Source organism: Papaver somniferum, unplaced genomic scaffold, assembly GCF_003573695.1.
Source record: "Papaver somniferum cultivar HN1 unplaced genomic scaffold, ASM357369v1 unplaced-scaffold_19, whole genome shotgun sequence".
Taxonomy (NCBI): domain Eukaryota; kingdom Viridiplantae; phylum Streptophyta; class Magnoliopsida; order Ranunculales; family Papaveraceae; genus Papaver; species Papaver somniferum.
The window spans coordinates 2,631,359-2,643,683 of record NW_020628818.1 but is presented as its reverse complement, the minus strand read 5'-3'; the positions used below and the strand labels follow the sequence as shown (position 1 = coordinate 2,643,683).

General features: G+C 36.2%; 1 protein-coding gene across 1 annotated transcript; it reads left to right on the top strand.

Annotated features, from left to right (window-relative positions):
* The first annotated feature begins 317 nt into the window (after positions 1-317).
* LOC113338938 lies at positions 318-4,978 on the top strand. Its single transcript, XM_026584330.1, has 5 exons — positions 318-429; positions 541-810; positions 2,332-2,411; positions 3,193-4,229; positions 4,291-4,978. Exons 1-5 carry the CDS (start codon positions 318-320, stop codon positions 4,976-4,978), a joined length of 2,187 nt encoding a protein of 728 aa, XP_026440115.1.
* Positions 4,979-12,325: the final 7,347 nt, after the last annotated feature.

Genomic DNA, 12,325 nt, shown 5'->3' with positions numbered 1-12,325 from the left:
TTTCAATTGGTTCCGGTTAAGAAAAACTATTGTTATCTTGCTTTATTGTGTGGTATCAATTGTTTAGGCTTACAAAATTTCGGTACAATTGATGTATGTGTGATTCAATTGGTTCCGGTTAAGAAAAACTATTGTTATCTTGCTTTTGTATGGTATCAATTGTTTAGGCTTAAAAAATTACGGTGCAATTGCGGTGCTTTTAATATCTATGTTGTTTCAATTGCTTCCGGTTGAGGTGAATAATTATGCAAGTTGATTTATTTTGGTTTGTATGAATTATTTATGGCTTAACGAAATGTCACAGCAACTTTTCAAAAATGACTGGTTCCCGTGATAGCGCTCCTGAAGATGATGTTTCCAGAGAGGAAACTTACAGGGAGGATGTTTCTACAAACGCGTCTTCCAGAGATGATGATTCTTCCAGAAATGGTGATTCTGAGATTTCCAAGGAGAAATAGGAAGCTCCTAAAACCAAGAACATCCCAAATACTAATGATGAATTCTTCGCGTTTCTGTATAAACCTGAAAAGCATCCCCCAGGCTCCTCATTCCGGATGCTCATAAATCCCAGGAGTACTACTCAGAACAAGTTAGTATCTCCTCAAGCGATAATTAGATTTTATTTGAATGGGAAACACTATTTGGGTTCACATGTGGAACTTAAGCTTTCTCGAAAGCCTATGGCGCATTTCTCTGGGTGGGCAAGGCATATGTTGGGTCATAGCCGTGTAAGGACCATGCTGGATCATGCACAAGTGACACGATCTATTCAAGCTGCTGGGGATTTAGTCATTCATCATGATATACCAGGTATGGTGGCTTTACTTGCTCTCTGGTGCATTCCTACTCATACTTTCATATGCATATGGGGAGAATTCACCATCACTTTAGAAGATGTAGTTGCTTTGTTGCATCTCCCAATTACTGGCAATTTCCCTGAAAAGCTCTCAGCAGAGGAGAATGTGATATCTGATGTGTTGTAAACTTTTTGCTTTTGCTTAAAATTTTTTTGGTACAACTGATGTTTTTATTCCATTATATGTGTATGGATGTATGTATGATTCAATTGGTTCCGGTTAAGTAAAACTATTGTTATCTTGCTTTATTCTGTGGTATCAATCGTTTAGGCTTGCAAAATTACGGTGCAATTACGGTGCTTTAATGTCTATGTTGTTTCAATTGCTTCCGGTTGAGGTGAATAATTATGCAAGTTGATTTATTGGTTTATGTGAATTATTTATGGCTTAACAAAATAAAATATTGACGGGATGATTTGTTTACTCCAATTCGATTCCGGATAAGATAAACTAAGTTAATTCTGATCTTAGTTAGATTTATCAAAGTGGAGGTTTCGGTTATTCAAGTCTAATCGAATGCCTAAAAAAGAAATGCTAGTTAACTAACCTAGTATTTGGCTTATTTAAAATCTAAAGGTCTAAGTTATATGGATAATTATAACCTAATGAGAAAAATAGAGTTTATCTTTGTTTTGGTCTTATCGAATGAAGCGGCTGTATTTATACAACCGGTTTAGCAAAGGAACCAAGGTACTTAGTTGATTTTTGGTTTGCTAAACTAGTTGGGAAAATTGCTTCGGACAATTATTTCCATGATAAAATATCAAAACATAATTACTTTGTAGTTTCGGTTTTGATATTGGTTATCAAAAATGGTGTGTGGAACCCTCGTGCTTGACTCAACAGGTTGCAAGTCTATTTTGAGACTTGTAAGATCCTTTTTGTGTTGTCCTTTATTTTTTCATTTCTTTGTCATTTTGTGACAAAAAGGGGGTGAAATATATGGAGTAAACAGGTGATACTCACTACACCAAATTCAAGGATTAGTAACTAGAATTCGCAACTGCATTACTTCTGTTGCGAATTTTCAGTTGTGAAGTTTAGTTGTGAAAATTTTGCAACAGTTCACTTGAGTTACAAAACTCGCAACTGTTTGAGTTAGTTACGATTCACAACTATTTTGAGTTGTACGCGTGCGAGTCGTCACCGTGCCATCCTACACTTCCAAAAAATTTCCACCCAAATAGAAATTGCCTTTCGATGTTTATACCCTACTTGGGAGGGATACTTCCTAAGTTTCTCCCTCTTTTCTTATACGACGCATTCTCCACCACTTATTTTCTCTTTATCTATCTCTCTTTCTCGCCCTCTCTTTCCTCCCTCTGTGAACTAGATCTAGAAATTGAGTGAGAAGAAAACTCAACCTCAATACAACAATCAAGTCTCACAAAACTCACCGTGTAAGTACATCAACCGAAATAACTTCATCTGTAATTGTTAGGTCTGATTTTAATCTTTATTTTTCGATTGTTAGGTCTAACTTATTTCACTTATACTGCTGCAGCTGGGATAATTAATCTTCAACCGCAATTAATCGTGATAATCTTAGATAAGGTTTCTTCTAATTGTTTCTTGTCATTTGTAAAATTGAAATATAGGGTTTCTGATATTAATATTAGGTCAGTTGCTTTGTCTGTTAGATTTTAGGGTTTGATAAATGAAATCATAGGTTGAGTGATGGTTTTGGTTTAATGTTAATCTGCTTTAATCTGGGTATTTGTTTATTTTCAATTTTGATTTCTTTTCAAAATAAAAAAAATTACATAGAACTAGGATATCAAGATAGTCAAGTATCTTTCTTTACTGTGGTGCTGTTAATTGTAATATAAAATCATATCTTTAATTGCTTTGTAAGGTTATGATATAAGTACTTGTGAAATAACTATGATGATAGTATAGTAAGGAAGAGTATTGCTGATAGTATTAGGTAACTGAAATTAGATATGAAATGAATGTTATATGTTAAGGTTTTTAAGATTTGGGTGTTTGTTTATTTTGGATTTTGAATTATTTTCAATATAAAAAAATCACATAGAAACTAAAAAAGAAAAAGATTTTGGAAACTGAAAGAACCCTCTCTTTCTGTCTCTCTGTGTTTACTTCAGTTCTGTACATTTACCATATGCTTTAATGGTTCAGTTAAGTGTATCCTTGCTACCTTGTAGTCAATAACTAAATATATGGTGCTTCTATAGTCCTAGTGGTTTTACATAGGCTACTTGTAGCTTATACTCTCTTTTATAAGATGGGAGTAGCGTCGTTAACTGACAGGGCTTCGGAAACCCTGGACCACTAGGACTTCTTCATTTAATCTTTTAAAGTCTGTATTTTGAAGGGTAATATGTCGTCTAGTATTGACAAGAGGTGGATGGATTTTAATCGTAAGTCTGAAGAGTATATACAAGGAGTAAGGTCATTTATAGAGTTTGTCAAGAATAATGGTGGTCAGAGTACTATGTTTTCATGTCCTTGTAAACGTTGTAACAACGGTAAAGGATCACTAACACTTGGTGAGATTTCGTACCATTTGTTCAAACATGGGATTGTATCATCATATAAAATGTGGTGTTTTCATGGTGAAAGTTCTGTGGTTGAAGCGCAGCAAGCACATAGGGGTAATAATTTAATAGAAGGTGTAGATGCCAACGTAGGAGATGCAGCTGAAAATTTTGAACATGTAGTTGATCCTTCAGCGGACCCTGTTGTCGGCCCTTCAGTTAATGCTGCAACAGAAGGTACAAATCAGAATGTTGGAGAAGGTGTAGATGTGAATGTTGGAGATAGAGTTGATGAGAATGTTGGAACTAGCAGGAGTAAGAGAAGACAATTTCTACATGAGCGTGCAAGAAAACCTTTGTACAATCTATGTCCTGAAGGAAAAACATCCCTTTACGTTGCTATGATGTTGACTAACATAAAGACCCAATATGGAATCTCAGACAACGGTGCTACTGCAGTCTTGGAATTGATGAAAGAGTTGCTCCCTGGAGGAAATACTTTGCCATGTAAGTTTGCTGAAGTTAAAAAGATGATTCAAGAACTAAGGATGGATTACATAACATATGATGCGTGTGTAAATGATTGTGTCTTGTATTGGAAGGATAAAAGTCTATTGTTGAAGTGTCCTGTTTGTGAAGAACCTAGATATATAATTTTTTTCAATGATGAGAGGAAACTGACCAAAGTTGCGCAAAAGACTTTAAGGCCTTTTCCAATTGTTGAAAAGCTGAGAAGGTTTTACAGTATTCCATGGATAACAGAGGCAATGTATTGGCATTCTAAAGCGCAGTCAAGATGCGACATCCAGTTGATTCTGCAGCTTGGCGGTGTGCGGATAAATTTTCTTCAGAGTTCGTTAAGGAGCCACGGAATGTTAGACTTGGGATAGCAACAGATGGCTTCAACCTAATGGATGTTTCGGTCTGAATTACAGTTATTGGCTGGTAATTCTCCATCCTTACAACCTTTCTCCTTCTTACTGTATGTTGCGGGAATTCTCAATGTTGGCACTGTTGATATCTGGCCAAAGAGCACCGGGTAAAGATATTGATGTGTATTTAGAGCTACTGATATATGAACTGAAACTTTTATGGAATGAAGGTGTAAAAACATACGACTCCTCCACTAAGACTGAATTTCTGATGAAAGCGCGGTTGTTATGGTCTATCCATGATTTTCCAGCTTTGGGTACTTTATCTGGATGCGTGAATCATGGGTATTATGCGTGTCCGACTTGTGGAGACAATACAATGGTTGATTGGCTGTCGTTCAGTAAGAAGATCTGTTACATGGGACACCGTAGATGGCTGCCAGCAAAACACAAGTATAGAGATGATAGATTGAATTTCGCTGGTGGGGTAGAACGCGGTGCAGCTCCATGGCCACTGACAGGGTTGCAGGTTCAAGAGATGGTACATAATCTGAAATACAAACGAGGGAAAGTAAAACAACTAGCAAATAAGCGTAAAAGAGGATCTGAACATGGTGCTGATGAAGAAGAAGAGGTATCTGATCACCAGTTGTTTTCAAGAAGATCAATCCTAAATGATTTACCGAATTGGGGTTCAAAATCTATTCGGCATTGCACAGATGTTATGCACACGAAGAAGAATATAACATAACATATTATAAATACTGTAATGGGGAGTAGTAAGTCAAAAGATAGTGCTAATACGCGTAAATATTTGGAGTCTATGGGGATTAAAAAGAAGTTATGGCTGCACACAGATGAAGTGACTGGTAAAACATCAATGGAAGAGGGTAGTTTTGCGATGACGAAAAATAAAAAAGTTACTTTTTGTACTATTTTGAAGAACTTAAAGGTCCCTCAAAATTTCTCTTCCAATCTTCGAAACAACGTCAGCATCAATCTTCCAGAGATAAAGAACCTCAAGTCTCATGATTACCATGTTCTAATGCAACATCTATTTCCTTTGCTGGTTCATGTCGCGACCTCCCTACCTAAAGATCTACGAGTTGCACTTCACCGGATAAGTATCTTCTTCAAAGTCCTGTGCACGAAGGTCATTAACAGAGAATATCTTTTAAAAGCAAAGGAAAGTCTAGTGGAAGCAATGTGTGTACTGGAAAATCATTTTCTTCCATCATTTTTTGTAATTAGCATTCACATGATGGTGCATCTAGCGGATGAAGCACGAATCTGCGGTCCTGTCAGATTTAGGTGGATGCACCCCTTTGAGAGGTAACTACCGCAACCTACTTTGTTAGTTAGAGATATCATGTTTTTCTTGTCGTTTTCTTTTGTTATTGTAGGGGTAGTCCATGTTCTGCTGTGAATACATAAGCTAAGAGCATAGCTAGCATCGACATGTGAAAAAATACATAATCGATGTAGATTTTGAACAATGAATCGAATCAATACATGTTAGGTTGCCAAGTGTTTCGGTACTGCCACATTCGATGTGCATTGATATTCAGTGAAAGATGTACCATTTAAACTTTTACTAAGGAACATATAAGAGACTAACTTTGATATTGTAAATGACTATTTAAGTTTTACATATATATATATATATATATATAACTTGTACTGAGAAACACTTTGTTGTTCTATAATTTTTATGAGCCAAACATGATCAGGCTTTCTGATTTATAACTTGTTCAGTTGGTGTTACTGAACTGCATTACTGGAGCTAATTAAAAAATTTTCACTGATTTCTGCAGGTTAATGAAAGTTTTCAAAGGATTGGTGCGCAATAAAAGATACATTGACGGGTGCATTGCAAGAGGCTATACGCTTCGAGAAGCTAGCTTATACTGTATGGATGACATATCAAAAGATGGTGATGGTACTCATAAACATACTCGACAGGCCTTTCTGGATGATGTTGGCGAGTTTGCTGATGAGATTCCTTTAAGTAATGCCAAGGACATTACTATAAATCAAGTGCAGTTTGAACAAGCTCGCAGATGGATACTTTCTAAGTATGTAGGAATCGATGACTGGCAAAGGTAAAAGTATTAGTTTTACACGATGAGTTGTTGTTGATAATTGAGGTTATTAATCTAATACTGCTTGAATTGTTATATGGTTGTAGGAAGTATGATTCCTATGTTGACCACGCCAAGTCTCATAGTCAGAGAAATCATTCGTCCAACCAGACTACAAAGACTTTTCATTTATGGTTGCGCGACGAGGTAATGTGTTAGGTTTTCAGGATTGGTTTGTAGTAAAATCAATTGTTGTTTTGGTTATGAAACTAACTTGAACATGTTCTTTTACAGTTGTTAGAAGCCAATAAAACTGATTCAGTTCTTTGGAGACTCGTGCAAGGACCTCTCTTCAAAGCACAATCTTATGCAAAATACCAAGTCAATGGATTTACTTTCTCCCCACAAGATTGCGATGTGAAGCGGGTATCACAAAACAGTGGTGTGTTGATGAAAGCTATTACAAGTCATAGAGCTAAGTCGACGGACAGAAATTACAAAGAAGCTGAAATTACCTATTATGGAGTCATTAAAGAGATCATCAATTTAAATTACTTACAATTTGAAGAAACAATATTCTATTGTGATTGGGTCAGAGTTGAAAATAAAACTAATGGGTGCCAAGTTGATGCAAACTCAAATGTGATAAAAGTTAACTTGTCCAAGCTGAAAAGTATCAACAAAGTGGTTGATGAGTCGTTTATCCTCGCATCTGAAGCAACCCAAGTGATTTACTCAACGAATCTTTCTCCACAAGGATGGTCTGTGGTGTTGCATTCATCTCAGAAGTTAACGTCCGCGGTATATTATCTTGAATTTCCCACAGTTTATCAGTCAGCTCTGACTGATAAGAGAGTTTAGAAAATCTTATTTGTGTTGATTCTGTAGTTTAAAGGATTTGTGAATGCGCTCTTTTTCTGAATTGTTTGGTTTGATGACTTGCACTATCTTAATACTTTCTATTATTTGAGAAGTTTTCTCTGTTTTCTTATGTGGATGGTTATGTTCTATTGATGTTATTTTTTAGCTTTGTTTTCTCCTGCGCGATCTTAATATTTCACATTTGGTATTTTACAGGTTATTATGGCAGCAGCAGTGGAGGTCAATGAATATGGACTACCAATTTCTGCCAATGCAACAAAAGTAGGCCACAGGAAGGGCGCATTGGTTCGTACCCATGTTCCTATTTCGTACAAAACCTGGAGGAAAGTGCCTGATAAGTACAAGGAAGATGTTTGGACTGAACTTAAGGTACAAATTTTACCTCATGAAATGATTTCTGCTCTACTTATTAGTTACTTTATTTGAAGGATTAACAATTAGGAACCCACTGATTACCTCTGTATTTTCAGAGATCATTTGATTTACCTAAGACTTCCAAGCCCATTATGTTAAAGGGGATGTCTGATCCGTGGAGGAGATTCAAGTCTGAGCTGTGAATCAACTATTATGATATATATGATACTCATGAAGAAAGGATTGCGATTACAAATACTCCTCCAGGTGTCAAATAAGAGGATTGGATAAAATTCTGTGAAAAAGAGCTGCTAATAAGAGGAAAAGAGAACTATATGACTACTCTCATACCTCCGGCCGCAAGCCTCATTGTGTTGTGAGAGCTGAACTGGTAGGTCTTTCATTTCAATGATGCAACTTACCTCATACCTGAAACTGTTGTGGGCAATGATTGATTCATACTCATTGTATTTGTAAATGCAGGTGGCTGCGAACCCTGAAGTACAAATCACTACCTCTGATGTGTGGATTAAAGCTCATTCACAGGAGGGTGGGGTAATTTTACCTAGTGCACAACCATACTATGTGATTTAGATTCATTTCAGTTATATGTAGTCTTTTTTAACTATATGTATACTAGTTAGTGATCAGTATTATAAGCAAGTGATTATTATATATGCTCAACACTACAGGAACAACTTACGCAGGTGCTAGAAGGCATCAAGCAAAAAACTCGATGCAGGTACTCCGGTAGAAGAAACTTGTGCAGTGACTAAGTTGTTTGGTAAGGATTCAAGAGGACGTGTTCGTGTTGTAGGTCATGTTTCTCGTATGCAAGTTGAACTCTCTGCTCCTGCTCGTGCTAAATTAGCTGAACTCAAGTCTAAAGATGGAGTTCTTACCAGCAAGGTGGAAGACTTAGGTGGAAAGATGGGAGTTCTTATTGAAGGATTAAAAACATTATGCTACACAGTGAAGGATATTCAAGCTGCAATGCCGTCAGTTGTTGGGTCAAACATGTGTAACACTTCACATGGTGAGAACTTTGAACAAGGTCATGATGGTTCACCTCAATCAGGTTCATTTTATCACACAATCTCAGCTAGTCATGTCATACCACCAGATACTCACACAAGTTCACCTAGTCATGCCATATCACCAGCTCGATCAGCAGTTGGAGATATGCCGCAGCAGCAGTGTTCATTGCTGAACATAGATGATGATATAATTGCAACTGGTAAAGTTTGTACTGGTATTTCAGCACTTATGGATCATGTCTCACCTGTACCTGCTACTCATTTGAAGGTGTTGCTTGACGACATTCTCCTTCCAGATAAAAAAATCGTGAAAGCTAACACGTTCGCACCGACCTTTGGAGATGTTGGAGTTGGAGGTTTTGTGGTTCATCCAAAGAAGTTCACCGTCAATATGATTAAGATGAATTCACTACTTTTTTGGAGATAAGATATGAAGTTCTTCATGGATATCTCAGCCATCTTGCATCACTTATATAAATGTCTAGCTAACACATGGCTTTACTCTTTTTTTATTTTTTGCTTCTGTTCACACTTTTGTATGCATGTTGAACTCACTAATATGCATACTCTTATGCATTTGTGCATGAGGAAGAGTCTTATCCTATTGTGCTTAAGGAAGACTTATATGCAGTTGCGCATAAGAAGTATTTAACTACACCTAGAAACAACTGATATTTTTGATATATGTATGTGAACAGAAACGGTTTATGAATTATATATACTTTTTATTGCCTTGTTTCTATTTGTTTTATATATGTATATGTGGGTGGTCTTTCCATTGTATGTGATTCCGCATATGGATTCATTTAAAGTCAATTGAAGCACTAGTATCCACCCGGGGAAATATAAATCCCTGGTAAGTACTCCACTTGCTTGCACTTATATTATTAAGTTTATGTTTAAGGAATCTGATCTTCTATCTACTTGCAAGGTATTGTGCTGAATGTTGATTTTTGCTGAGTGAGAAGTGAACTGCTGTGGGATCAGCATCAACTTGTGTAGGTATAATTCTTCTTTACCATTCTGAATTTGCTTTTAGGAGTCATTAAACACAACTCCTTATCTCTACTGAAGAACTCATGTCTTTCATTTAGATGGTTAAACAGTGGCCCAAGGTCAGAGAATGAACAAGGAAAAACTCACTTCTCACTGGTATGTCTTATGATTTCATTCCTTGTGTACCTGGGTTTCCTATTTTCCTTTAATAGTATTTTCTGTAATGGAGATGTGAACTGCAGTAGATGTTTTGTATCTGTTAAACATGTTCTTGGTTTAACCATTCATGTATAGGCCGAGGTTTGATTATATGTTAGATGTGCCTTTTCGAAGAAAAGAAAATGGTAGATGTATATGCTTCTAACACAAAACCAATGGACACTGAGTGGCTCCTTTGTACTATCTTGAGCATGACTACTAGAATTATGGTCAACGTAAGACAACTAATTCCAACAGGTTTACTACGTACTATGATGATCATGGTGAATAATTTGGTTACTCTACTTACTGTTAAAATCATGCAACTTACTGTTGTGACAGTTTTTACCTTGTAACATTACTTGTTACTTTGTATTTGGTTATTATGAAATTATAAAATTTTGGGTGTGACTCAATTCAGTTAGTTTAATTATCAATGTTAATCTCATCCAACGTATTTGTATCTCTATTAAAGAACTTATGTATTACTTTTTGATGTTTATACAGTGTCCCAAGGTCCGAGAATGAACCAGGAAAAACTCACTGCTCATTGGTATGTCATATTTTGAACTTTTTTTCTTCGTAATATTGGCTGTCATGGATTGTATCTCATAAATGGGATTTCATTGTGCAGGTTCTCTTGGGTATCACATATTCTGAGTTAGATTTTCTGGATAAAGTTGAGGATGTAGAATATGAGAAGAGCACTGTTAATGGTACTTACATGTTCTACTTTTTTGTTGTTACTTGTCATTAGTTGAAAATAGAACAACTTAGGAAATGACTCTTATGTTTGCTTAGTTATATCCTTTCTCATTCTTTATAAACTGCAGAGAAAACCCTTGTATGCTTTCTTATTTAAGTTCTCCTCTCTATGTTCAATATACACAAATGGTGTGGTGTAGAAACTTTTACTTGAATGATGTGTTTTACTGAGAAACCTGCAACAAAACTCTGTTTAGACAGTAGATATTGTTTTGCAGGAAAACTAATTTTAACCAGGCCAAATAGACCTGGCACTATTTTTTTTTTGATGTTACAAAAATTTCGCAACTGCTAGATTCTGTTGCAAACTTTGTACCGGAACTATTATAGCCGGTTCAGATAAAACTGTTCGTTCTTTAAAAAAACTGTTTCCAGATTTCGTAACTGATTGAAATTGTTGCTACGTGTCAATTTTGCAACTGGTTGAAACTGTTGCGACTATAAACTTTCGCAAGTGTTTCAAACTTTTGCAACCAAAATTTCGCAACGGCTTAGGTGCAGTTGCAAAAAATTGCAACATCGACTTTCCTAACAGATTCAAACTGTTGCAACACCTCTTTGCAACTGAAGCTGGCTGTTACTAAGAACTAAATTTGGTGTACTGACTTGTGTCGATTTTATATTGATTGGTGTCACTAGGGAAGAGGACAATGGTGCTTGAACGTTTATCTAACGAAAGAGAAAAGCACAGACTAAGGGGGAGTAACATATCATATGAATTGGTATAACAAAGACGTGAGGATTGCAAATCTAGCTATCTCACTTTTAGGGGGAGTATGAGATTTGTTATTATAATGTCAACAACTGTTGCATTTTTAAGGATTAAAATGTATGCAGATTATGTGATGTTGAATTCGGGAATAAAGCGTATGTGTAATGAATTCTTGTAATTTGTTTATCCATATGATTGTAAGAGTTTTTCACTAAAATTGACAAAGGGGGAGATTGTTAGAGCATTGCTCGGCTGAACCTACCAAGCGTTGGTATGTCAAGTTTGATTGTCATATTTTAATGAGCCAAAACTCATTTAAGAGTCGCTTGATTAAATGTACTAGAGTCAACTTCGTATATTGAAAACAAAACTGCGAAGCATGAACACTCTAGATAGAAATAGTATTAAGGAATACAATACGAGGTTTATTGCTTACCCATTAAACTTTGTAGATAAGACATCAACATAATCGTATGAATTCTATTGTGATTATGTATGGGTATGAGGTGAGGATTTCATCCTAGGAAAAAATGTTTTTACATGTGTTTTAAGGAAGTAAGTTCATGATCTTGTGTTGTGAACCGAAAAGGAAATCGCCAGTCGTTATTGGGGATGTTATTCATTGCATATCTTATGAACGACCAATATGTGTGATTAGTATAACCGCTCATGACTTGTTTGTGTTCTTGGTAAAACTATTCACATGAGGCCTGACTTATCTATTGGTATGACTTTTATTAGTGAAACCGATCTTAAGTAATCACCTGATGGTATGATCGATTTTGTGTGTGTAAGGCCGAATCTGGGTAAAGGGGAACCGATCCTAGTAAGAGGTGAACCACATACAAAGGGGAATCGATCTTTGTATGAGGTGCAACAAGGTTTATAGCAGAAAGGGGAACTGATCCTATGGACATGTGCAACACATTTTTAGGAAAAGGGGAACCGATCCTATGGACATGTGCAACACATATGAGTTAGATACCATATATATGTGGGGAACCGATCCTAGTACCTAGTCAACCAAAGTTTGGAAAGCTAGTGTGACTATGCATAGTACTCACATGGAGGTA

Bases quoted from the DNA above. Each gene is read 5' to 3' on its own strand.
- LOC113338938 (XM_026584330.1), top strand. From the start codon at position 318: ATGACTGGTTCCCGTGATAGCGCTCCTGAAGATGATGTTTCCAGAGAG. The intron at 430-540 runs GTGATTCTGAGA...AGCATCCCCCAG, and splicing joins TGATGATTCTTCCAGAAATG to GCTCCTCATTCCGGATGCTC. The intron at 2,412-3,192 runs GTTTCTTCTAAT...TGTATTTTGAAG, and splicing joins TCGTGATAATCTTAGATAAG to GGTAATATGTCGTCTAGTAT.